This window comes from Drosophila ficusphila, unplaced genomic scaffold (genome assembly GCF_018152265.1).
Source record: "Drosophila ficusphila isolate 14025-0441.05 unplaced genomic scaffold, ASM1815226v1 contig_791, whole genome shotgun sequence".
NCBI lineage: Eukaryota > Metazoa > Arthropoda > Insecta > Diptera > Drosophilidae > Drosophila > Drosophila ficusphila.
The window spans coordinates 27,405,252-27,430,947 of NW_025064737.1; the positions used below are offsets into that span (position 1 = coordinate 27,405,252).

A 25,696-nucleotide genomic window follows, 5' to 3' on the forward strand; every position below is an offset into this window, starting at 1 on the left:
TATATTTAAGTCTTATTTATTGATTAATCATAATAAAGAAAACTTTATGAAAATGCTACCTTATATTATTTAAAAATAAATTAAATAAAGCACATTCAATTCCAAACACAATGATTAACGGTGATAATTTTGTCTTTTAAAAATAATTTATTTAAAGGTACTGTCCCTTGTTTAATCCAAAATACTTCTGACAACACGCAAGCCATCAATAATATTTTTGGACGACCGAGTACTAAATGTCTTATCAATCTTATCGGCATCACTTAAAGCTTGCGTGCTAAACAAATACAAATTTCAAGGCATATAAATAATTTGGCTTCAAAGCCACCTTACGGCGAAAAATTGTATTGTGTTTGTAAGAGGTTATGCCCTAATCGAAAAATATATAGTATTTTTACAATGAGCTTTGGCCGCTTCAATTTTTTTAATAAAATTTTCCCGATTAGTATCATAAGAATCTAACTGCGATTCCCCTGCGCAGAGGGATGCACTCTTGATGCCGACATACAGATCGCTGAAGTAGGAGCTTAATCGGACTAGATAGCAATAATTTCTATGTGTTTTTTCATTCCAATTTATCATGCAGCCCTGCCAAAAATTGTGTGAACCACAAATTTAGTGAACTACCGAGACCAAAACCCCTAAAATCGGATTTCGATTTCAGGCAAAAAAAGCTCGGAGTGATTTTGATTGGATAGGGTTCCTCTCAGGTACTTTTTGCGGCAATAAAAATCACCGTGGAGACCTTATCAGGCAACGGCTTTACAACTGGCAGTTCGCCTATAAAAGCTCTCGTGTCTCCTAGTTCAATCATCAGTCACTCAGTTTTCACTGAAACCGCAACATCGAAGCCTGAGCTACTTTTGCCATATCCAAAACCAACACATCTCACCATGAACTTTTACAATATCTTCGTCTTTGTCGCCCTTATTCTGGCCATCAGCCTGGGACAATCGGAGGCTGGCTGGCTAAAGAAAATTGGAAAGAAAGTCGTAAGTTTTTCATTGACCAATACTTTGATTCGAAGCTAACTCCGGAACCCCTTTAAAGGAGCGCGTTGGTCAGCACACTCGGGACGCCACAATCCAGGGTCTGGGAGTCGCTCAACAGGCCGCCAATGTGGCAGCAACTGCTAAAGGTTGATAAAGAATCCCTTATAGTTATAAACTACGATGTCATATTTATTCAATTCATTTAAGTAAATAAAAAATAACAACAGCCAAAACCTTATCTTTATTACATTTTAAAGCATGAAAGACCGTGAAAAATCACACTAATGTATTGCAAAAGGCTTACCAACTTAATTTATATCTGTTAAATATTAAGTTTACCAGTAATAATATTGTTGTTCCAGGGAATGATTTAAAAATAAAATAAAAAATATATTTTCACAGTATACATATTTTTATTACGCACCTTAGACTAAGGCCTCTTCTCAAAATGTTTTGATTCGTATCTGTAGGTCCTTTTTATCTAACAGTTGCTTGGTGACAACATAAAAAAAATTCTGAATTGTCTTTTTTGGCATCAAAATCAGCACCAACTAAAAAGTTGTTTTCAATTTTGTTGCTCAATTGCTGCTTGCTTTTTTGTTGTTATTCAGATGCTAAGACTTGAATAAACCTAAATTTGGCTTTAATCTTAGTAAGTCTTATCAGACAAAATAGAAAATCAAATGCTAGGAAAATCCTAGATTTTTGTTTGTGGTTTATGGAGCAAAGTTTTATTTGTTCAAGGTAAGTTATGATTTAGGGTTTATCAGTGATTTCCAGGTAAAAACAAAACACACATTCTTTGATTGTTCACAAATATATTGTTTGCTTGGCATTTGTAACGTAATAAAATAAAATTTGTTACTTAGAAAATAAAATAAATAAGATTTTCCGGCAGTCTATGAATGTGGAATCCTCCCCGATCTTCAACCTCGAGCCGTGGCTGCCACATTGGCGGCTTGTTGGGCGATTCCGATAACTTGGATTGTGGCATCCCGAGTGTGCTGTCCTATGCGTTCCTGTAAGAATACCTTTATGAATTTGTCCACTCCAAGCTCTAAGGGGTTTCTTACGATTTTCTTCCCCAGCTTTCTAAGCCAGCCGGCTTCTGATCCCAAGCTGATTGCCAGGATGAGAACGACAAAGACAAAGATCTTGTTGAAGTTCATGTTGAGTTTCCTGGATTGCTGTCGAATTGGAAGAAAGCTGATGCTGTTGCAGTAAGAACTGGTAGACTGATGACTTCACATTAAAGAGATTGAGCTTATATAGCAAAACCATCATCCAACGGATGCTGTTACTGCAGAGTCGGGGATTTTTTACGACACAAAAGATCCCAAGATGGATTCAGATCGGAGCTGACATATACATATATATACTTCTGAGGAGGTCTTGCAGAAAATGATAAGATGACTTTCTAGAGGAGTCTAACTGAGTTGCTTTAGACAAGCTGATTAACTTTTAATAATATAGAAATTGATAATGAGATAAGAATTAATATAATAAATAGAAATTTAGAAATTAGGATTCGTTTTAAGCTTGTCAATTTCCCATTTATCAAAAAATTGTGTAGGTCAGCATTAATGAATATCCGAATGCCCAGCCTCTAATACTCATTACTTTCATGCTTTCCTTTCTCCGGCAAAATCCCCCTGGTCGCCTCACTTAATAATGTCCGCTTATCAGTGGCTCAGTTTACACTTATCAGCTCAGTATAGACTTATCAGCTGGGTCAATAACTTGCGCAATTTTCTAAAGTAGAAATTCATAACTTTGTTTCCCCAAATTCGGCCACAAAACTAAATATAAAGCAAAGTTCCTTTCAACTCTAAACAGAACAGAAAAAAAAATTAGCTATTTCCTGGTCATAGGAAATCCCCTTAACCCAAAATGTTTTTTGTGAGCATTACCACAAGACACATAAATATTTCCTTTTTTCCCCACAAAACATAAAAAATTTATTTAATTGTGGTAGCAAACATTTTGGGTGAAAACAAAAAGTTTGGGAGTGAAAAAGTACGGGAAATAACGTCAAACATTCGAGGCAGAAAGCTAAATGGATTACTCAGCAAACACGTTTCATTGGCTTCCCCATTCAAAAAAAAAACTAAACAATAACAGGCGATTACTCAATGGGTTGAACGATCGTAGAATTGTGTCGGAACGATCCACTGACACATAAGCAATACCTCAAACTAGAATTAATTAAAGCCGTAGAAGAATGATATTCAACAAATGTTTCCTACTATACTACAACGAATCACTTTAGAAAGAATGTCTTTTCGATGTGAAGACCCATTCTTCCTATCCTACTCTTGATTATCTGATATTTAAATGGTAGATTACCAATTAAACTGCAATAAAATATCCCCCGAGTAAACACATTCAGTAGTGGGTAACAGAAACGTTTACTACGAATGAGTTTTATGAATGGAATTGCACGCGGGTGATTTTTGCTCGCCCAAAAAGCACAGAGAACTTAAAGCCAAGTGGGAACCCATATGTAGATCGGATTACTTCTTCCGATTCGTTGTTGCGATTCAAGTGATCAATCTGAGGGGGCACACCTACAGCTGAGCAGATTATTCCTTTTTTCTGGCTTCATTGTCGTTGTTCTTTATCAGCACCTCCCGTTGATCAATTCATGTTCCGCTGTCTTTCTCTATGTGAATCCCAGCGAAAAAGTTCCCCTGGCGGCATCTGCTGATTATTTCGCTATCAAAGAGGCAAGGCCAAGATTCCCAAACATTGACACAGCCCTTGTCTCCAGGTGGACTGATAATCTTGGCGACTGGAGTGGGAATTTAGATTCCGGGGATGCCAGCTAAAGATCTCTCTGAGTCATAATACCCCGAATAATAGTTTTTAAAATTAAAGGGTTTCAGCAAGTGACTTAGTTAGCTACATTTTCCACATAATACTCAGCTAAGAACTACTGGAGACCCAACTCCTACACCCTTTTACCTCATCTTAATATCATTTAAGGCACTTGTCATCCGAGTACCTCCCTCCAGTTTGAGAAGTTGAGCCATCCTTCGGAACCAGTTGCGGCATTTACTGACTTACTTACGCTCCTGTGGGTTCTCCAAACGGGATGAGGATGCGAGTGAGGACGAGTCCTGGCGGTTATGACACAGGACTCGCTCCCTCCTTGGCGTCCCCGTCTGCCACTTGTAGCTGTCACTCAGCGGTTAATTCGAGCGATTTTATTTACATTTCGCAGTGGCTACGGAACCGGAAAGGAGCAACAGCGAGCTGCAAAGGAAGCCGAGTCAAGGCCCAAGATGGATAAAGCGTTTTTACTTGTTAAGGAAATTAGTGGCGTATCCTGACAAGGCGCCCATCATCCTCGGAGCTTCTTATCCTAGCTGCTCTATTCCTAGTCACCTCTTCACCCCAACACATATACTATATCCATATAACCCCCGCCCCGGATTGTGTGAGTCTGTGCCTCCCTTGCTGATTTAATTCATTTGTTGTCTTTGCTGCCAGTCTATTGTCTGCCCCTCGTTGTTGGTTTTTTATGGTTGAAATTAAAGTTACATTCTCGTGGTGGTTGGTATTATGTGCCGATGTGAGCTAAAGCCCAAATCCACGGCCATCCCCCTCTTAAAATCAAGTACAGTTGCGTGAGTGTGTTTGTGTGGTATTAATCTAGCGTTTCTATTTCTAAAATAATATTTTGTAAGCTACCTCAAAAATATATTCAACACAAATAAAGTGTAAATTTTTATTAAGATTATTTTTATATAGCTCTATTTTTTATTAGCAGCTGGACAAATATGTTAACGAAGACAGTCTCTCTGAGAAAGAAGGGGATCCACTGCAGTCTTTCTCTTTTCGCAGCGAATAGGAATCCCCGTCGTCGCCTTATCAGCATCGCAGTCTTCGCTATAAAAGCAAACTATGCCACCAGTCCGGTCATCAGTACCTCAGCTCTCACAGCAACAGCAAGTCAACAGCTTATTCGCTTTCTCAAGACAAACAAACAATCCCATAATCTCAAAATGAACTTCTACAAGATCTTCGTCTTCGTCGCCCTCATCCTGGCCATCAGCGTGGGACAATCCGAAGCTGGTTGGCTCAAGAAACTAGGCAAAAGAATCGTAAGTTAACTTGCCATAATTAATAAAGTTATTTCTAACTAACTCCTTCATTTATCTGAACAGGAGCGCGTTGGGCAGCACACTCGAGATGCCACCATCCAAACCATTGGCATTGCGCAGCAAGCCGCCAATGTGGCAGCCACCGCCCGAGGATAAGATCACGGTGTCCATCAAAGGACTCTCCCAGGATAACCTGCTTAATTATAAACACTTATTTATTTGCAATCACATAGAAATAAACTAGCGTACATCCCCTAATTTGCATGTGCATATGTGTCTTCGTTCATGGGTTTTTTATGAGCACCGCGAGGTTGATTACATTTTCCCAGGGTGGCTGGGCCTGCCCTGTTTTCCCACAGTTTTCCCGGAGATTGCCGGGATCAGGGCACAAGTGTAAGGGCTCCCTTGGGCCATCGTCCTTGTGCCCCGGGTCCACCTCTTGTTGGTGGTCATTTCGGGCACAAAACGCGCCTAAATGTCAAAACACTTGTGAACCTTTTCTGGGGCGGAGTTGTGGGTTCAAGTTGAAATGGGTGAGAGTTGCCCTTGGCCCATGTGTGTTGTGCCTTGTATTTTGTGTGTTCGGCTGGTGATTTGCTTTGATTTACTTACATGAGCGCAGGTCGCGCCACGTGACCGCAAAGTTTACATTAAATTATCGGAGCTCCTTGTGAAAATGATTACACAAGTTTCGCGAAAGGAAAACATTGGCAGTGGGGGTAATGAAATTGAAGTATTCTCTCTGGGATCTCATACATTTTTGGTAGGCATTAATATAAAATTAATGAGTAAGCCACCTCATTTGAATGTGTTTCTTTACTGAAACTTTCTGAAATATATTTTCTTCTATAAATCGATTCGTCGAACAAAAACGCGAATTTAAAACCGCATCCTAATCAATTTTGAAGGCACTTCCGATGTCGCGGGGAGCCGCGGCCTAATTACACGGCATCTCCATCGGATTAGACCAACTCGCCTGGGAAATCGACAGCTTGGGATGTCAAGCCCGACGCCTCGGGCTCAAAAGCGCTAAAAGCCAGAGCACATGGTCTGAATTATTGACAGATTAGACCAGGATTGTCTGCCAGTCAATCATTATCGTTCCCGGCGCCTCAGAGTTCCGACTTCAAATGACGAGGACGATGACGATGGAGCCGCGGCAGCTGCCAAATGATTTGAATAACAATAAAGATCAGCCTTTGTCTGCCGGCTGTATTTTGTAATTTATGCATTGATTTCCGACACCCCCTCGCAGTAATAATCATTTCGAAATTACATAAAAAGGAGACTCGCTCATCGCGGTGTTATTTCCTTTTTTAGCCGCCCGTTGCGCAGATTGTAAAATTTGAAAATTTCATAAAGCAAATCCCGGAAAATCATGCGTAAGCCCCTCGAACAGCACTCGAGAATCTGTTGCCAAAAGTCTAATATGCGTTGCAGGGGAATAAGTATGTGGTCCCCCGCTGGGTTTCCCCTTGAAAACCCCCTCCGGCACCAGAAACCCTCCAGAAATCGTTTACAAGCCATTGAGAAGCTGCCGATGTATCAATAATATTTGGCCACCGAGTTCAGAGGTGGTGAAAGTTGTTTTAAAATATATTGCACACAGATGGGCGAAGCGGGGTGTCCCGAGTACTCAGCCAAGAATAATGTTTGACTTAATTTCTTTTATGGCTCAATATAGCCATTACTCGCACTTTTGGCGTGCAATCAGTAAATTTAAATTCAATTCGCCTTTTAAAGCGTTAACTGTGTGGCCATCCGAATGTCAAAAGCAGTCAAAAGTGGGAGGGATATAGCCACCCAGTTTTCCAAGTTTACTGCGGTTTCACTTTCTTGCCAGCAATTTCATTTGAGACGTCTGTGCGACAATTTATCATATTTAAAATGCCATAATCTGTGTGAGGTATTATTCTATATTCTTGCCAGACGGCTAACGATGTCTTTTTCCGAGTATACACTCAGCTTTTAAGTCCTTTTAGTAGTTCGGAATTTGAGAGATTTAAGTTTTGAAGGTAAGTAGTAAAAATCTAAGTAGTAATATTCCTTCAATTCACAGTTCTGCCAGACTTTATGTCGCTGTGATTCGATTTCCACCGCCCTTGGCGGCATTCTAAACGCGTTATAAATCACAAAGATACACAAGAACATATATTTGCACACATGACTTCGCTCGTGAACTCATATTGGGTGCTTTTATTTGGTTTTGTCGAGCATTTCGAAATAAGAGCAGCACTCGTTGTGCGACAACAATGCGAAACAATTCAATTTATGAAATATTTTCCCCGAACCCTTGCTCTTCATTCCCAATCTTTGTCTATGGCGCAAATAAATGTGCGAGTGAGTATCTGAGTATCTGAGTGTGCATGGTAAATGTCGAATCGGGAATTACATCTCATACGCATTTTGGATTCCCTGCCACGGCCAAGATTTATTGCCGGCTTGACGATTAACAAAGGTGGACCCGAGTTGTGACCGCCCTCCAGTGACATCTCACCCCTTTCGAGCCAACAATTTAATAAACAGACTAACAACAATGGCTTTGCTTTTGGGTGCCTTTCCAGGACAAACGAAATGAAATTGTTTGGCATACAGGCATTTTTTATTGTGTGTGTCCTGAATCCAGCATAATGCCCATCCATTGAACCGAGGTCCTGTCGGCGCATAACTTTCCCGGGCAATAAAACCAATTCAATTGTTGTCAGCTTCCAGGCGAGTGCCTCCCAATGAGATCCTTTAGATCAGATCGCGTGAGCAAGATAGGACACAGACATTCCATTCGCGGGTATAAATATGAATATGGGGAGGTGTTGACTCCAGAGTGAGATGAGTCAGCACTGGGTGACCTCATCGGTCACTATTTTTTATTATAAACGCCAATGATTGGCGAAAAAGCACTATAACTTTGTCAATACATATCCGAGGTTTGTAATCGCATCCATGATACAGCTGCATTCAAAACATTTAATTTTTTGATGGTCGAAATTTTGACCCCTGTTCATGTCAGATTTTTCCCAGTTTCCGATAGTTTTTATAGAACTGCCCCTAAACTGGACCTCCAGAAACTATAACTTTGTCAATTCTTATCCCATTCCAAAGTGTTATACCTCTTAATGTTTGTAATCGTATCCATGCATTCAACATTTTTCATTTTCCGATGGTCGAAATTTTGACTCCTGTTCTCAATTTTGATCAGACTTTAAAGTGGTTTAACTCTATAAGTTTGCCATTTAACTAAGCAAATGGCAAAGGAATGGGCTTTAGGCACATTTGAAATTGACTAACCACATTGTAATGCGTAAACTTCCTTTCATTCCGTTGCTCATTTTTCATTAATTAATTCTTGCAGAGATAAGAGAACAATCCAATTAAAACTGGCACCGCACGCAGAACTTTTGACTTTCAATTAATAACAATTTGACGCCTCAGCAGCTCCTCCCCCTGAATAAGGCACCAGGACCTCCCCGTCCATATCCTGGCATTATTACGAAGATAAAAGAGGGTGCTGAGCCGAAAAAGAGAGAGACATTTCCGAGTGACAGGCACACGTCAGATCCTTTCGAGGCGTAAATTAATCTCGATCCCGGCAGCGAGTGGCGAAAAAATTGTTAATGAGGCGCATGTGTGTGAGTGGGAAAAATTCTTAATCAGGGCAAAAAATGGGACCCAAGAAAAGGCGGAAAATGCGAGCCAGACGCAACAGGGTGAGCGACCCTCATTAACGGGAAATTAGTTTTGCTCTGATTTCTGTCATCTCGGAATCTGGGTCCTTCGTCGCTCGGCGAACAAAGCACCAAAGGACCAAAGGACAGTTCCCTTCTTCCAGGGGTGATTAAACGCGGAAATGAGGCAAACATCAAGTTCTCCTGGTCGCTGACACTTTGCGATTAGCGCAAATCAAAGAAGAGATTCCGATTCCTAGGTGTCGCAATTGCACCAAATTAGTCGAACTGGAGGGGAGTGGACTGACATCCAGGACAACAATGACCTGAGGATTAAGTTCTGGACGCATTTCATTTGAATTAATTTGCGGCACTCAAGTGCCACACATAAATCCTCTTCCCTCTCCAGAGTATTATGTAAATGTGAGCTTTTGTCCTGTCCTGGTACGGTTTTTTTGGACCACTGCTGGGGTACGATTACACCGAAATCTGCACTTAACGAAACCAGTTGTAATTTTACTTCAAAGGTTCACTAATTACAATACTTCTATAGAAATCCAGATATAGTTCATTTAATAAGGCCTTTTAAAATATGAATATTTGCCTAACAATTTAGTTTTTTTTACTTTTTTAACAAGCCCAAATATTTTTTTGGAGTGTCTTGAAGAAAGAGTGCGTTGTGCGGCCACCTTTTGAGTGCACTTAATTATGCGTGAATCTTGCACAGAAACTTACTGAATTTTCCTAACGTTTCTGCCCCATTTTACACCAAATTTGGCGCAATTATCGCCGCTCTTTGTACTCCTGTCAGTGGCAGGTACAGTCTGACCTCTGACCTCGGACTCCAGTACAGTTGTGCTCGCCACCACGGACCCCAATTACACTGCGGCTCGCTCTCTATATAGAATTTCATTCGCATTTTTCAATTACCAATCTAGAGCTCAGTTTTCCTTGCCATCCTCTCCACTTGGCATTGTTTGTCCTGGCCGTTGTTTGGTTTATTGATATGTTTTCGCTGCGGTCCTCTGGGGAAAATGGCCTGCCAGGACTCGTTTCGAGTTTTTCATCTCTTCGACGGCTGAGCATCCCGAACTTCCCCAATAATTTGTTTAATGGCAGCGTAAAAAATTAGACCATATTGAATGTCAATTGTTTGATTTTTTGATTAAGGTTCGGTTTCCCATCGTTGCTGGTTGATTGTTTGCTCTCAGCATTGATTAAATATTGAAAGAGTAAAGTAGCGTAACTTGAGGCTCTCCTGAGCCGGAGTTATCCCTCAAAAAACAGGATGTAAGTGGAGAGATTTCAACTGGGCCTTCCGATATTTTTTAATAATAATCCTGGATAGGTGGGCCAGCTGTGGCGGCTTTGCATCAGCCAGTGGCATCATTAATCAAAACTCTTTTTTACGGCCCAAAGGACATTAGCATAACGAGGCAGAAGAGGAAAAATAGGGGAAAAGAAAGCAAAGTCGTGTCAATTTACGCGCCAGCGCCAAAAAAAGGGAAAACCTCTGTAAAGCCAAAGGAAAGCCAAAGAAAACACTTTGCACAGGGTTTAAAAATCGCAAACGGATATGGAAAGTCCCCCGGTTTTTCATTTCTTCCCAGAGAATCACTCAGTCACACATGTGCCCTGGTTCCCAGCCCAACTATTTAGCGGGAAAACATCATTAATTTTTACAATCGCTGAGTCTAAATTTTGATGCTGATGCTGATGACATCAACGCCCAAATCATTTCTGTCACGCCAGGACACTTTCACCCACGGAATCCTCCCCGCCATTGTTGTCGTCGCGGCATTTGCCATTTTTATAAATTCGCACAGGAAGTTGACTGAAACATATGTCGCGCGGAGTTCCCGGAGTTGGTAAGTGTCTTCGAGAGCCCGTTACTTTTGACTACGTTTATTTAAATTGCTTTAAACTATGGAATGTTAAATAAATATATTTGTCAGAATGCAGCTTTAGATATTTATTGGTTTGCTGAGACTTGTACATTTAGTATTCCTTAAATTTTAGAGACAATGTTGGGTCGATTTTCGAAGTTAAGACTTACCATGAACAAGCTATGTTGATAAAAAAATTTACGCAAAACAGCTATAAAGCAGCCAGATCTTCAGCACTAGGAGGAAAATAACTTCCTTCTGGCAGTGAAATCGTTGCCGCTAAATGAATGCAAATTTTTATTTAAACATTTCGCTAAATGGCAACGAGCTGTCAATATGTTTGTTCGCATCTTCATTGTGCGATGAGAAGTTTGCGATCTGGGAAAATACGGAAAGGGGGACGAGATGTTGGCCATGAGTGCTAGTGACAGCTTGAAAAATGGCAAGTTGAGGCAAATTTGATTTGCACTTCGTGTTAACACTGATTCGCATCGAATGAGTCAAGTCAGGAAGGGGACTAAAAAGAATCTGATGGATGCCACGCACTTACGGATCTTTGTTTCTAGTCGTAACTGTACCGTTTATGGCTCATGAATACTTTGATTAGCCGGGGGCTAGCAAGTCCCTCAATGACCAGCAGTGTCCTTTTAACCCCTCCAAATTGAAAACATCCAACAGGACCTAACGAGCGTAAAATGCGTTTTGAAGTTTCGCAGCATCATGGTGCTCATGGCAACCTTCAACCCTTCGGCCTCCGTGTTGGCCAATTAACAGACCGTTGACCACTTGACCAGCCGGAGAAAGTGTTTTCCCCCGGTTTTCCAGCCCGGCCCAACCCCCATTCATTACCCAGCTGTCTAATTGAAAGTCATTGTGTGTGTTGGCGTGAATGAATCGAATTTAAAGTCCACTGCGTGGCACATTTGTCGCATGAGCTTGCAACCTCAAACAGGTTGACCAGCTGCCTGGATCGGGGAATCGGGAGTGGGCCGGGGCATCCCCGTTGGCCAGGGTTGCCACCGCGTGCGCTGGCAACTGTCAAATTTGACAAATGACTGGTCAAGCGGGTCGCGGCGGTTTGTCCTGTCCAATTGTCTCGCATGAGTGGGCAAATCCTGGCGCTGTTTTGTTGCGTGCTCATTGCACACAAGTTAAACAGTTGTCCACTGATAAACCCCCTCCCTTTTCCCCATCTAAAAATTGTTTAAAATAGGCAGTATTAAATTCAAAGAACTTCAATCTCAGCTTCAGCAAGTATCAATATTAAAAGGGTTATTCGCGCTTATTATTCGTGATCCCCAAACGGTGTCAGTCCTGTCACAACCTTATCATTACCGCCTTTATCTAACCTAATAACTGGATGAAATTGAAACAGCTTAACCCTTATAAACAAGTCACAGCTGTCAAGGGGCCTTAACCCCGTCGCATCACCCCGTTTTCCACCATAAATCAACGCGTCAAACGGAAAAGCGGGAGATTCCCTGTGAAAAATTACGAATATGAACGCGGATGCAAAGTGTGTTCGAGTTGAGGGGAAGGGGACATTCTTCTCAAGTCAAACCGCATGGGAGGAGGGATTCTGGAGGCAGGATTTGGAATTGGTTCGGGGACTTACAAGCGTCCAACATCAATCAAAACACGCGACGAGCGTCGGCTTGGTTCCGCCGATCTGATGATGATGCGATTTGCACTAACGATGCAATCCCAATTCCTATAACCCAACCCCACCCACCTACTTGGTGGCACTCCCCCATGTAATCCACACATGTGTGACAAGAAGTCATTTGAAATTGGTTGAAATTTAAAGTAGTTTGCCGCTCGTACACGCGTCCTGCAGGAACCCTTTGGGATTTCGAGTCCTTTGAATAATGATGATGATGTCGTCGCGGGCTTTCCATCCGCATTTTTGGCAAAATTTGCATGTGAAAATCGGATGGGAGAGCGCGGAATTTGGCATGTGGAATGCGCCATGTAATTTACACGTCTGACAAAGTATCAATGCCTTTGCCGCTGACACGGAACCCCTTCTTCGATCCCCTGATTCCTCGATTTTGGGAGCGCCGTCGTCATCGCCGCACACACACATGACACAAATCGTCGCAAATCGTTTTTTACAACACAACAAAGGGCTAGAGCACTTAAAGAAATTTTTATAGTTTATATAAATATTTAAAGAATACAATTCTAGAGCTGTATTGTTTTCTACATATCATAGGAAAAGCTAGAACTTGAAACTGCAAGGTGTACTTAGAATTTATTTAATTTTAAAAGGATTTCTGTATTTTAAAATGGAACTTTTTTGTAGTGTGCAACCGCACCCTTGGATTTTCCCCTTCCCCTGATAATGTGTGCGTTTTCACGCCGCCTTGTGGGCGGGGTGCAAAAAATATCCCGCGGCGCTTTCGCTACACATCCTCACAACAATGTGTGAAAGTTTTTTTCTGTCTCGCAGCCCTCGGTGGCACCCCGAAAAATAAAAAAGGAGCTCCGCATGTGTCAGCCACAGGCTCAGGGGCACTCCAGCCCCTTTGGAACCCCATTGGGGGGTGGTGTCTGCGCCCGTTTAGTAGTTTTTAATGTTGTTTTGCTCCCTGAGGCCACAGCACTCAGTCCTTTTCGTCCTGCGGCACTTGGTACGCTACTACAGAATTAATTTTAACCACAGAAATTGCAACATTCCGATGATTAATGATTTGTTTTGGTGCTTCACGCGATCGAAGGGCAGCTGCAGTCCCCCGAAACTTGATATGTTCGTTTTTTTATTGGGTCCAAATTGAGATTATTCATTCCTCTGTTAACATAATTCATTAATAATTTTTATGACCGCCTGTCAGCGGGTGGGTGAAAGTCAAGACGAGGCCCAAGCAATCAATCTGAGAGGTACAGTTGTGCCCATGGAGCTCAGATATCCGTTGATGGAGTGGGCATGCAAATGGCGCATGGGCTTTCTTCTTTCGTCGTTTCCAATTTACCAGGACTGGAGCAGCCCATTCGGGCCAATCGAAGCAGAAATGCCTCAAATCATGTGCCACACATGACAAACAGGGCCAATGTCAGCTTACCAGATACCACTGCCCCATCCCCAGGGCAAACCCTTTAATGAAACGCCGTGCGGTTGCCGCAGGAACCAGCAAAGGACAACAAACAAAAAATTGTAAACCATAAGTAGAGAATTGATAGACTAAAGGGTACCCTTTCGTATACCATTTCAAAAGAATATATAATATATATAATAAGTAATACATTTATGTTTAAGAGTTGCTGATTAACTAAAGGGTACCCTATCTTAATCCATTTTAAAAAGAATGTACAACTTTTGTAATAGGTAAATACATTTATGGTTAAGAGTTGCTGATAAACGAAAATTACAATTTCTGAATGTCTATTTCAAAAACCTCTCTTAACGAAATTCCCAACTACCCAACATAAATAATCAATGGGAGCACTGGAAGACCAAGTTTCGCAAACTTTAAAGCAAACAATGAGGAGGCGAAAGGGGCATTCGACAGCAGTAAACCCACTCCGTTCATTCTACCCTCGGGCCAGCGACTTTCAAATGCGTTTGACATCCCGGCGACGACCAGGACCAGGAGCAGGATTTGTGGGAGAGAACTGGGACCCCGAGATGAATCAGGACAACAATCAGGAGCATCGAGCCGTGTTTGCTGGTGTTTGGCGACCGTCGACTGCGTGCTTCACGCTTTATTGGTTCCATTTCGCATGTGAAGAGCGGTCTCCGTCCAATTTCGCATTTCACGTTTCGCATCCCCTCAGTCGTTTTTCATCCAGGCTAATTTGCAAATAATATGCATGTGTGTGTTTTAGCCAGTGCGTGTCCATGGCATGCAAATTTCCCTGGAAAAGGGGTCCGCCCCCTTCGCCTTGGTGGTTTTCGCTATCAAAATTGGAAATTAGATTTGAAAATCCTTTTAGCGTGGCCTTCTTTTATTTCCGTGTTTACTTTGGCAAATTAAGGTCGCAATTTTGCGCATTTCACTCCGTATCTGTCTATTGGCCATACCTTTGAAGATTCCGCTTGCAGCTCACGTGGCCACGAAGTTGTCTCAATCCACTCGAGTTTTCAAAAGGCCTTCTCCGGTTTGCGGGCTCTTAAGTCGAACGGTAAACATGTTGCCAAATTTTATTTGTTGTGCAAATCTTTGATTTCTCAAGCGGTTTATCTTTGGTCGTCTTATCGTGATGCCAATGGAAAAACAACTTCAGCCCCCACCCACAATTTTTTGGACTGTACTGAAAGCGAATTTGATTGGATCACCTATCAAATTCGGAAAACCCCGGAAAACACCAAGCAGTCTGTTCAAGTTGCTTTTTCTTGCTATGCATGGTTTTAAGAAAAACATATTTATCGTGCAGCAAGTTCAATTGGATTGCGTCCCCAGAAAAGCTGCCAGAAAAGTGTGTCCACTTCTGACAGCAGCGGAAACTTTTCCATTATGCAAATGGCAGCTGGCGATAAGAATTCCAGCAGGTAAGACTCCGGCCAACAATTGATTATGATTATGATTGAGCGGCGCGCAAAAGTCAATAACAATAACATTATGCAGATGCAGATACAGATACGATTCCTCCGCCAGATCCCACAAAGGAGTCGAACAATGGACCGAGGGGCGGTCCCCCGAAGTGAGCACTTAAAATTAATGGAAACGTGTAGCCAACGCCACACACAAATGAAATTTAAATAAAAACCCCGCGAAGCTCAAGGGTTCCCACTCCACGTTCCGTCGAAGCGTAAAATATTATGTCATTATCAAAAGAGGAACGCAATAAATTTCTCCAGTCGGATTTCGGTGCAGCAGGCAGGAAGGAAAAGAAATCCTGAATTTACAATTAGCCGAGGTCCTTGAGGTCGTCATGGTGTGTGGCAATTGATAAAGCTCGAAGGCAGTTCCTGCCTTTCAACCAGTGTCCTGTGGCGTCCTCCTTTGTGTTTTTTTTTTAGGCTGTTCCACCTCGCGGGTCACTGACGAGTGCCAATCAAAAGCAGGACCAGAAAGGAAGATACACTCTTAAAAAAGTATACAAATTGTTGAAATTATCCATAAAAGGAAAAACAATAATCGTATAAGTTCGTTTCTGTGTTGATAAAACGATATTCTAAATTTTTTCTATGATTTTAAATTTTTAATAAAATATATCAAAGGCAGAACTGAATATTTAAACCACCTTTTACTAGTGTACGGAGAAGACCACCGTGGTGTTGTTATCTGCAATCTGGAATGTGGCATGCGTCGCGTCTCAGGATTCTAATTTCGCGCAGGACACCTCGCGGCAGGATATTCGAAAGCGCTGGCAGTGACATCCGTCGCCGGTCGCCTTGGCTGCCCTTTTGGCCAGCGTCCCGTGTCCTGGCAACCTCCGAGCCGCGTCCTCGAAGGAGTCTCCGAGTCATTAAGCCGCCGTAATTGCCGGGTCGAGTTATCGGACCCACTGGCTCAATAACCATAAATACGGAGTGCGAGAAACTAGCCCAGCCCCCCGCAGTTTTTATTGCCTGCGACTTTCACTTGATTTGGTTGTGTCAAAAGTTTGGGCCACTCAATCGGGGATTGTTTATGGATTGTACCACAATGCTACCCCCTCCGCTGGCCGCTCATTTCCGCAGCTCTTTGGGAGGAAATGACATTTTTCTACGGCGGCAACATTTCGCCAACTGACATATATCACCTCGAATGTGGAAGATTGCAGAGCCCAACGTCCCACATATCCGCCTCTGGTTTTTCCCCTTGAGTGGCCCTCGGAGTCCTCGGGATAAGTCGATTATATGCGGAAATGAAAACCCATAAAAATCCTTTCCTACGGTGATTAGTTAACATATTTTTATTTTTGGTCGTCGGGCGCCAGTCGAAGGACATTGAAGTGGCAGGGGGAACTGAGCGGAGGGGAAGCAATTATTTATGAGAAATATTATTTATTATTTATTGCTGTTGTTGTGGTGCCTTTGTGAGTGTCCTTTGGAATTGCCACGAAACTGAGGTTGAGGTCCATTAAATTTTCCCTGCTCGTCCATTTATGAGCTATGCATACGAAAAGAGGGTCTTGGGTTTAGATTGCTTTGCTTACGTCCTCAGCACATATTCATAAGTTGCTTTATTTGGTGGTAAGGGGACAATCCAATATAAAAACTCTTAAGAGAAGTTGCTAAAGCACAATTTAAGACTCTTTTTACCCTAGTCTACGTTCGATTTTCAAAGCAATTTAATTTAATTAAAACTCCAAAGAAAACTTTATTATGCGTGCGCTATTAAAAACGAATTTATCCAATTTAGTTTTCAAGAGGGAAGCTCCTGGGGAAAAGGAGAAATTTCAGCCACCAATTCTGGGCAATTTACCGTATAAAAGTGGAATAATTTAAAAATTAGGCAAGTCAAAAAAAGTATATCATTTACCGCGCAATTTGCATAACTTGGCTGCTGACAAATTGGGTAGCAAAAAAATGAAAGATACCAAATGACTATGGAAAATGCAACCGCATCCTGACAGCACTGACAAATAAGGCAAATCAATCAAGGGACCTTTAAAAAAAAGTAAAAAATAATACCTCACCCTTGTCGCGTGTTGGAAACTAATCAAAATTCAATTTCTGGGAATACCAGTTCCTCTCCGTTTAAATCGAAATTCGCAAATGATGCGCGTAATCAAGAGAGCTGTGGAAAAGCGAGTTTCCCAGGCAGTAGATCGACCTTCTGATGGGTTAATTCGCCAAACGGCGTCCGCTGGTGACAATTGAGAAATAGCCGCTGCCAAAACATGTTTGCAAACATTGTAACCCCCGGCTTTCCATTTTCTGTTGTTGTGGCTGCCGAACCGTATCAATAAATCCATTTAAAATTGCGTGCAGGCCGCGTGTGCTCTTCCTGGATTTTTCGAGGGAAGTGGAGGGGGGTGGAGTGGAGTGTTTTGTCATTCGGGCCGCATAATGCAATGGGAATTATGGCTGCTTAGGGCTCTACACACACCGTATGATATTGAAAATAAATTGGCAGCGACAGCAAAACAAAAGCGCCAAAAAGACGTCGCCAATTGACATCGATCCCTGTCCCCTTTTCCTCTTTTTTGTTTGAGTGGCTAATACCAGCAACCCTCGGTTTAAAATGCAAAATCTGAAATCAAAGTAAATCAATTTCAGCTGCAAAAGCACGTCTCTACCCCTCCCGATGTTTTCCCACTCACTAAATCAGCCAATAAATCAAATTGCGAATTTTTACTTCGAGGGAATTTTATGCGCATATGTGAAGAACCGGAGGATTTCGCAGGATGCAGGACACCCAGTCACTCAGATGTCTCCTTCGCCTGGCTCTTTATTGTAATTTGTGCGAAATCCTTCAAATCCTGCACATTTATCAGGAATATGCTCCCATAAATCAGGTCACATGCGTGCAGATGAGGTGGTGTATCCAAGATTCGGGGGTGTGGCACTTATCCCTCCGGAAGTTAATGTTTTAAAATGGCCCATAAAATCATCGCCAGCCGTGGAAACTTCTCCATGGTCGCGTCTAATTTGCACATTTTCACTATTTTCTAAAATTTTCCCGCTTTCCCTTGCCTCGGCCATTGTTCCCGATTTTTTAATGTGGTTATTTATGCGTCCTGTTTATGATTTTATGTGCTTTCTATGCTAAACAGATCGCCAACTCTAGGTGACGTCATTTATCATTCTCAACGACTTGGGGGCGTGGCGGGAAAATTTCAGTGGCAAACCAAATCGCTTGTAGATAATTATGAATTATTATAATCAAGAGGAAGCCGATCCAGATTATCGGAAAATTAGCATTACAATTGAGAAACTCACTCATGATTCGGCTATTAAATAGTTATAAATGTGTTAAATAGCAAAGATGTAAATAAAAAATACTATAGATATCTCTTTAATATTTTTATAACATTGTAGTGTTTCTTGAAGGAACATCAATCGATAAACGAACTTCACTTAAGATAACTTTTAATCATGTGAACCACTCAAACACATTTGTATTCAAAAGTGCTGCAGTTCTTTTTGTTAGCTATCTGAATTTTCAAAGTGAACTTGTGGCTAATTTGCGTTTAATCTTTCAAGCATCTGCCGAACTTTCGCAAAGAAAGAAACGTCTGGAGAAACTTTTTCCAAACGACAACTTTTTACTAGCTTTCAACCCAAACCGCTGTCTTGGGGAAAATTCTTTCAATTATTTAGGGAAAATGCAAACGTCCGTCTGTGGATGGCACATTACACATTACATTCATAGATATATATTTAGATAAGTATTTACGACTCGCCCGTCATGTTGTCAATAACAATTTGGCAATGACACACGCAGGCAGCCGAGTATCCTTAAAAGCTCCGAGGACAACCCCTTCGCATTTTGGAAGACCAGCTCGAGACGACGCAACAAATCGCTGCAAATTACATTCATAAAATTTTATCACCCAATATCGGAAATGGATTCCTTGTTGTCCGGACGAGCTGGCAGACTAATGGTTAAAGTCTGACCCGACAAAGGATCAGGACAACATCTGCGAGCAAGTTGGGAAGAGCAGTGGAGCTGCGGAGGTCCTGAAAGGGGTTGCCACTTGCCAGTTGGTGTCCCTCGATGGTCATGAGCACTCATAATTTCATTATTATAGAGTGCCAAGTGCATGGAAATGGACCATTTGCGTGGCCGTTTTCAGTTGATGGAGTTTTAAGGTGCCGTGACTAATGCCCAAAACTGTGAACTGCTACTAATTACTCGGAATTACTGGGTTAATTTTATGGGAAATTCATCATTGACAGGGCGATGATACATTTGGCCAGAGGATGGAAGTCTCCAGGGCCCAGGGACGCATTCAATCATGCCAACTGTTGCCATCACTCAGGCTCAATCAGTTTGGGTTTCCCGGGGAAACGGAAGGGTAAGTAGCAAACGGAACGAGGTCCTCGGATTACATAACGCCAGAACGCCCTTTCCATGTCCTTTTGGCCACCGGAGTGGGTCAATCTGGTCAGCGGGATGGGATTATATGGGCTCTGGCCGCAAAAGGGTCCTGAAGATGGGACGTGTGTGACCGCAAAACTGCTTTTGGGGCTACCGCAGATTGGACATTGGCCCTGGGCAACCAGTTGATTACTGGGATGCGGATTAATCAGCCGTGGAATCGTCATTCATCCCGTTGACTTGCCATTCTGCTTGGTCATCTAGTTGGTCTTGGGGGAGTATCCTTTTAATTGCCCAAGAAAAGCTGGCAGGGGGCATAAATCTAAGCCTGCTGCGCTTAAAAGACTTCTCCAAATTACAACTTTCAATCATCGCCATTTGCTCAACAAAGAAAAACACAAAGAAATCTATCAAAACCATAACGCAAGTACTTGTGGACATACTAACCCCTGATATTTACAGGGTATTTGCAGAATCCTTTCGGTGATACTCAGTCTTACATACAAAATGTTTAAAAGAAAAAGTTATAAAGAATAACTCAAGGGTAAACTGTTGAAAGGATGAAGCAGAGTTTTTGAAAGTTTAATCAACCCTTCATTCTTTTTCAATAGATATCAGTTGTTCGACTCTTGTTAGTTGATAATCCTCCCCAGAACACGCGGCAATAAATTATAGATATTTGCGACATAAATCAAGGATGAAAGGACCGCAAGGAGTCGCATATTGGCAGCATGTAAACTTTTCACTTTTCAATATTTGCTCGGCCAACATCTTTTGTCTGGCCTGAACTACGACTGTGCGGATTTATGTGTTTGATTTGTTTGACATATTGAAGTGGTCAAGCATGAATCACTCGGTAGGAGGGAGTTACCAAAGCGATGGGGCGTGTCCGGTCCGGGAAAGTGGTCCAAAGTTAATTGATTAACGACACGAACAGTTGAAAAGTGGAACATTTCGGCAGGGGAAGCCCTAGGAAAGATTTGTCCATCCGTCGGCACAAATATCCTAAAGATTTGTACAATTTCCACTATGATTTGTGGCCATTGTCCGGGGTAAATTGTCCAGCATTGTAGTTGGTTACATCCCATGTGGTGAGTTTGAGACGTTTCTTTGTTGCAAATTGATTGGAATTCTACGAGGCGAGTACCTGGCTTTCATCTGCGGTTTTCCTGGTCAAGCCTTTTGCTCTATTTTCCTCATTGGGGTGGGTTTCCCCCTAATATCCCAATGTCCTCCCCTCCTCGCTGTCATCCAACCATCCACTTATACTTATTTATGCTTTTAATAAGCAACATGACATGCTGCAAATGTCAAACCTCGGCTGTCATTCAAATGTATCCAGCTCCACTGCCCTCCAGTTCCTCCTCTTCCGGCGCAGGATGCGCTTGATTACTTGACATCTCGCCTGGTGTATCCATGTATTAATGAAGGAAATAAATTTAATTTCGGCAATTAATGCCTTGCCTTGGTCCACTGGGGGTCCTTGGGCGAAAGCCTCGGCATCAGATGTCAGCACTCTGCTGCTCACAATCTCCGGCTTTATGTTTATCATTATTGACTCGTGATAGTTTTCCCCGGCATTTCGCAATCAGATGTCCTAGCTGCTCCTTTCACTTTCTCCGTCAGTAAATTTTCGCAAATTGCAATAAAAGCGAAGGTCGGTGGAGAGGGGAAACGACTTTCCCCGAGGGCGGTCGTTGCTTAGTCATCATTCTCATTTCGTCGCCGGAGTTCTCATCATCGGCCGACGATTGTCATCATTGGTGCGCCATTGTCTTGGCCCCGGGCGGCTTATTGGATTTCTCGAGTGATACTTTAAGGCACTTTGAGAGGCACTCTCGAGGAGTTCTGTTCCTCCAGCAGCTGTCCAGGCTCCCTTCTGGTTGAAGTACTTTAGTTTACAGTTGTGGCACAGAAAGAAATACCAATAAACCAACAAATTTTCTAAAAAAATTTAAAGAGTTTATTGCTTTTGATGATCAAAACCTTACAATTGATAGAAAACCAGAATGCAGAGCCATTTCCCTCAGTGTGAACAATGAAAAGTGTCACAAAAGTTGGCCCTTTGTTCCCAGCCCTCTTCAAAGGACATCAAACCCGTCGGACCAGCTCTGCTGTCTTTTCGAGGAGATGAGGTGTGAAGTCCCTCCCCCCTCGCACACACACACACTCACTCCCAATTAGCGAATCAAAGGGGAACAGGACCTCAAAGGGAAGCGCTGGAAAGTCTGGTAATAACCTGATTAGAGATTAGCAGGAGCTCGCGGCAGTGGGCCTTAATTAAATGCTACCTGGGAAAATGGGACTTGCCACATGTGAAAGTGAAGCCACACAAAGGAGCAACAATTTCCATTTCCCCGTCGCGGTTGACGCACTCATCCTCCTTCTGGTTTTCCCAGCTTTTCCCGCCCCGCGGCTGTCCAAAGGATACTGGTTCGCCGGTCCTTTTCCAGCGCGTATCCATTACACTCGACTGGCGATGACCGGGAATACGGACTGGCGATTTCCGAGGGGTGGCCAGCGATTAGTCGAGTCCATCAATGGCACATCAAACTGTCCGGCAATAACAACAATGGAACCATTCAATCAGCGCGCATAAAACATAAAGAGATTTTAATTTTTTGATTATGTGATGTGTGTGCGTGTCCGGCCTTTTCCCCCGGGGAAAACTCTCCTTTGTGGAAATCGTTAATCAATGAACTCCATGCGTGCCGAGAAGGGTCTTTCCCTTGGTCAGTCGCACTCGGATCATTTGGGCGCTTAGCATAGTAAAAAAATCAACATCGATGAGTAGTTGGCCGGAAAAACCGAGTTGATTAAATTTCAATGTTGATGTCGTGCCGACGACCGAAGAACTGGACCCTCGCTTTCGTCTTCTAATGCGGCGTAATTTCGATTTAAGTAATTTCCTTCTTTAGCATTCGTGCATGGACTGGCGATATGGCATTTGGATCAGGATCTGGCGGAGCAAACCGATAATTGGAGTCAATCAAGGGGATGGCGTGAGTGGAACACGGAACTTGATTAGTAACAGTTCACTGGCAAAAGTCCTTAAATGGACGTACTTGCAGTTAGGGACCTTGGACCTTCAGAATTGGTTCATCGGGGGATACCTTAATTTAGTTGAACTTAATGGGTGCTAGTTTAATTCGAATGGTTCTTAGTCCCAAGAAAAATTTAAACAATATAATACGAGATTATATCCTATATGCAAGCCTTCATCTGAACTTCTTAAGTTATCCTTGCTGTCTTAAAATGTATTATTCCTCCAGCTTCAAGTTAACTAAGTATTCAACTCTATGAATGGATTGGTTTTTCAAACGTCTCCTCATTGTTCTTCCCTCCCCTCGGGGACTCTACTCTTGGTCCTCCTCCTTCCGCTCAATTAAACATTTGAATGCAATTTGGCGAATCCTTCTCGCGGCCTTTCTCCCGACCAACAACAAAAGACAAATCATTCCCATTAATCCCGCACTCGTGGAATGTTTCATTACCAGTTACAAGCGGCACATTCGAACACTCCATATGTGCCCTCCTTTATAAGGATGGCATCTGGAGATGGAGATGGAATGGAGATGGAGTTGGGTGCTCTGCTTACTTTTAATTTGCCTGCCCTGCCTTATTACGTTCATTCATATGCAAATCGCTGGACTGTAACACAAGAAGCACAACAACAAAGCCGTGAAGAGGGAAAAGTCACTGGCGATGGAAAGCGAGTTGGAGCGGGAAAGGAGGCTGCTCTTATTGTTCGCTGCTCGCTCTGAGCGATTAAAAGAAAACTTTGGCAGACACTCAAAGAAATAAGTTAAGCATAACATAAATATTACAAGGATGTATACATCAACAAACAATAAGTATATGGAATAAAATTAGTTGAGGATTTTCTTTCAATATTTTATATTCAAATTTATTTTATAGATATTAAATGTAGAAACAATATATCTCTACATTTATTGTAGCTTTGAAAAATATAAAATATTAAAATATAAAATAATTTATAAACGTTTTTCTTGAGGTGCATTCTTAGCATGTGAGGCTGGATCGAAAAGCATCTTAAAAGAGTCTCGGGAGCAGCGGAGGATTTTCACCTCGTAACCCAAAAATGCGCCGGGGTTGGTGTTTGATGTGTTCCCCGTCTCCCACCCCGGCGGTAAGCCCATTGAAAGCGCCTTATGGGGTTGGTCCGCACTGTCTGACTGTACCTCTCATCCAGCCGAGTGCCACATCCCATATCCCATATCAAATTTAAACGAATCGCTTCCGCTTAGCGCGACTGCCCGGAGTTAGGGTTATGTGCATTATAATTTTCCGACATCAATTCGAAATCCGAATTGTATCGTTTCCATTTCCCCGTTTTCCCATTTTCCTATTCCCTGATTATTGTTTTGCATTTCCTTTGTTTGGCGAAACAATTAATGTTATTTGCATAGTTGGTGGGTTGCCCAAATGTTTTCGGATCGGATCGCCGGGATGGGAGGATGAGGTCCGCATGTGGTCCAATTTGGAACGTTTTGTATCTGAAGTCCCGCCTGCGGCTCTCCAACCTTTCTCCGTCCTCGTTAACTGGTCTTTTTGGCTTTGTCCGACCCGGCTATCAAATTGTATTTGACTTTCCAAATCTGTTAGGAAGAGGGGAGGTCCTGGAGGTAAGTGTCTGACTGACAGGCTCAAGAGGTCCTTTCCTCGCATTTTCCCAATTCACCGCATTACCTCGAGTGCTGCGTGCTAATGTGCAAAAACTGTCCATGTTGAGCAACTTCAACTTTTGCAACCTCTTCAAGGAAAAAAAACTAAGATGGGGGAAAACTCCACTCGAAGGCTTGGGAAACTTACAAGTGTTTTCCCATACCCTCATCACATGTGGCATTGCTGCTCACCTTATTTATTTATTTCCGAGCCCAAATGACACGAATTTGTCATCTCGGTACAGTCGCGAACATGCTGTTAGAGCCACCACCCCTTCTCCATCTGACACTCACATATGTCGCTGTTTGTTCAGCCACACCCACTGGAAAACGCTCGAGGGCGGTGGTTTGTTTGCTCAGCGGCTGAAAAGTTCAATTAGAAAAAAAGTTACAAAATGCCTACAATTAAGTTTCCCGTTTTTGTATGCAAATGGGCCGCCCTTTGTGTAATTGGAATTAAATATTCTTTTATACGACGACCTGCTAATGCCTCGGGCAGTTACAACCTGACCCAGTGGCCTAAATAATAGCTGAATGCTGAATCCAGAAACAAGTTAAGAGCTAATAAATATATTTTTAAGGTTAATGCCACACTCAACCGAATAATTCATTTTCTAATAACATCCCCCTTCAAAATAATTTAAATGGAAGTAAATGAGCGACGGCACGATGTCTGCCTGATTTTGCAATCATTTCCATTTTGGGTTATGATTTTTCAACAGCTTGTTGCTAATTTTTAATAAATATTGAACACGGGTTCAAGTACCCGACTTTCCCGGGGGTTGCCGGAGGCCTATGCAAATTTTCATAAAATAATTTTTGCACAAAGTGAAAGTCATTATTTGCTCGCCTCACGTGCGCGTTTATTGCTCCGAAGGAGAAAAACCGTGATGATGATGATTATCGCGACAGTTTTCCCATTACGGAGCGATTATGGTGATGGCATGTGAAGGACTCTGGGCTCCGATTTTATTTATTCTTAATTTAGTGGTCACGTGCGGGGAATGACTCCATTGTTATTCGGCTGACAGTACAGTCGCGTCGTTGCAGAATATTTTCTTTGGGTTTTTGGTTGCATATTTACGGGGATGTAAAGTAGACATCTAGTGTAAAAATTTGTTTATTGTTTAGTGTTTTTTGCGACGGTTAATGCGAGTTCTCCTTCCCAAGTGGTCTTTTCGTTCTCGTGTACCCCAACTCAATCTATTAAGACGGCTTTTCTCTGCATAATCAGCCTGTTGATAAGAGCGCAACAATAAATAAATTTTTTTAAGGAAACAATGTTACAAGGACTTACCTCAAATAGAATATTTGGAGGGGTGCTGGTCGTCAAAGAGGTATTACCCTTCAGCAGGATTGTGGATTATGTATTAGTTAATAAAATATTGAATCAGTGACAAACCTTCATGGTCTCCGTTTCCTGTCCCTCAGTCAGTATAAATCCAACGATTAA

At 42.3% G+C, this 25,696-nt stretch overlaps 3 protein-coding genes across 3 annotated transcripts; 2 read left to right on the forward strand and 1 right to left on the reverse strand.

The window, feature by feature from the left end:
• Positions 1–801: 801 nt before the first annotated feature.
• LOC108099258 (cecropin-A1) lies at positions 802–1,225 on the forward strand. The gene is made up of 2 exons (XM_017202633.2): positions 802–992; positions 1,051–1,225. The coding sequence occupies exons 1-2, from the start codon at positions 894–896 to the stop codon at positions 1,141–1,143; spliced, it is 192 nt and encodes a 63-aa protein (XP_017058122.1). The 5' UTR covers positions 802–893; the 3' UTR covers positions 1,144–1,225.
• Positions 1,226–1,833: 608 nt separating this feature from the next.
• Positions 1,834–2,161, reverse strand: LOC108099260 (sarcotoxin-1C). Its single transcript, XM_017202634.2, has 2 exons — positions 2,066–2,161; positions 1,834–2,011 (listed from the first exon to the last, which is right to left on the reverse strand). Exons 1-2 carry the CDS (start codon positions 2,159–2,161, stop codon positions 1,919–1,921), a joined length of 189 nt encoding a protein of 62 aa, XP_017058123.1. The 3' UTR covers positions 1,834–1,918.
• A 2,770-nt stretch (positions 2,162–4,931) lies between these two features.
• On the forward strand, positions 4,932–5,356 carry LOC108099277 (cecropin-C-like). Its single transcript, XM_017202665.1, has 2 exons — positions 4,932–5,098; positions 5,162–5,356. Exons 1-2 carry the CDS (start codon positions 5,000–5,002, stop codon positions 5,252–5,254), a joined length of 192 nt encoding a protein of 63 aa, XP_017058154.1. The 5' UTR covers positions 4,932–4,999; the 3' UTR covers positions 5,255–5,356.
• The last annotated feature ends 20,340 nt before the right edge of the window (positions 5,357–25,696 follow it).

Excerpts from the sequence above, each read along its gene's own strand:
- LOC108099258 (XM_017202633.2), top strand. The coding sequence starts at position 894 with ATGAACTTTTACAATATCTTCGTCTTTGTCGCCCTTATTCTGGCCATC. Across the intron at positions 993-1,050 it reads AGAAAATTGGAAAGAAAGTC|GAGCGCGTTGGTCAGCACAC; the intron begins GTAAGTTTTTCA and ends ACCCCTTTAAAG.
- LOC108099260 (XM_017202634.2), bottom strand. The coding sequence starts at position 2,161 with ATGAACTTCAACAAGATCTTTGTCTTTGTCGTTCTCATCCTGGCAATC. Across the intron at positions 2,012-2,065 it reads GAAAGCTGGGGAAGAAAATC|GAACGCATAGGACAGCACAC; the intron begins GTAAGAAACCCC and ends GTATTCTTACAG.
- LOC108099277 (XM_017202665.1), top strand. The coding sequence starts at position 5,000 with ATGAACTTCTACAAGATCTTCGTCTTCGTCGCCCTCATCCTGGCCATC. Across the intron at positions 5,099-5,161 it reads AGAAACTAGGCAAAAGAATC|GAGCGCGTTGGGCAGCACAC; the intron begins GTAAGTTAACTT and ends TTATCTGAACAG.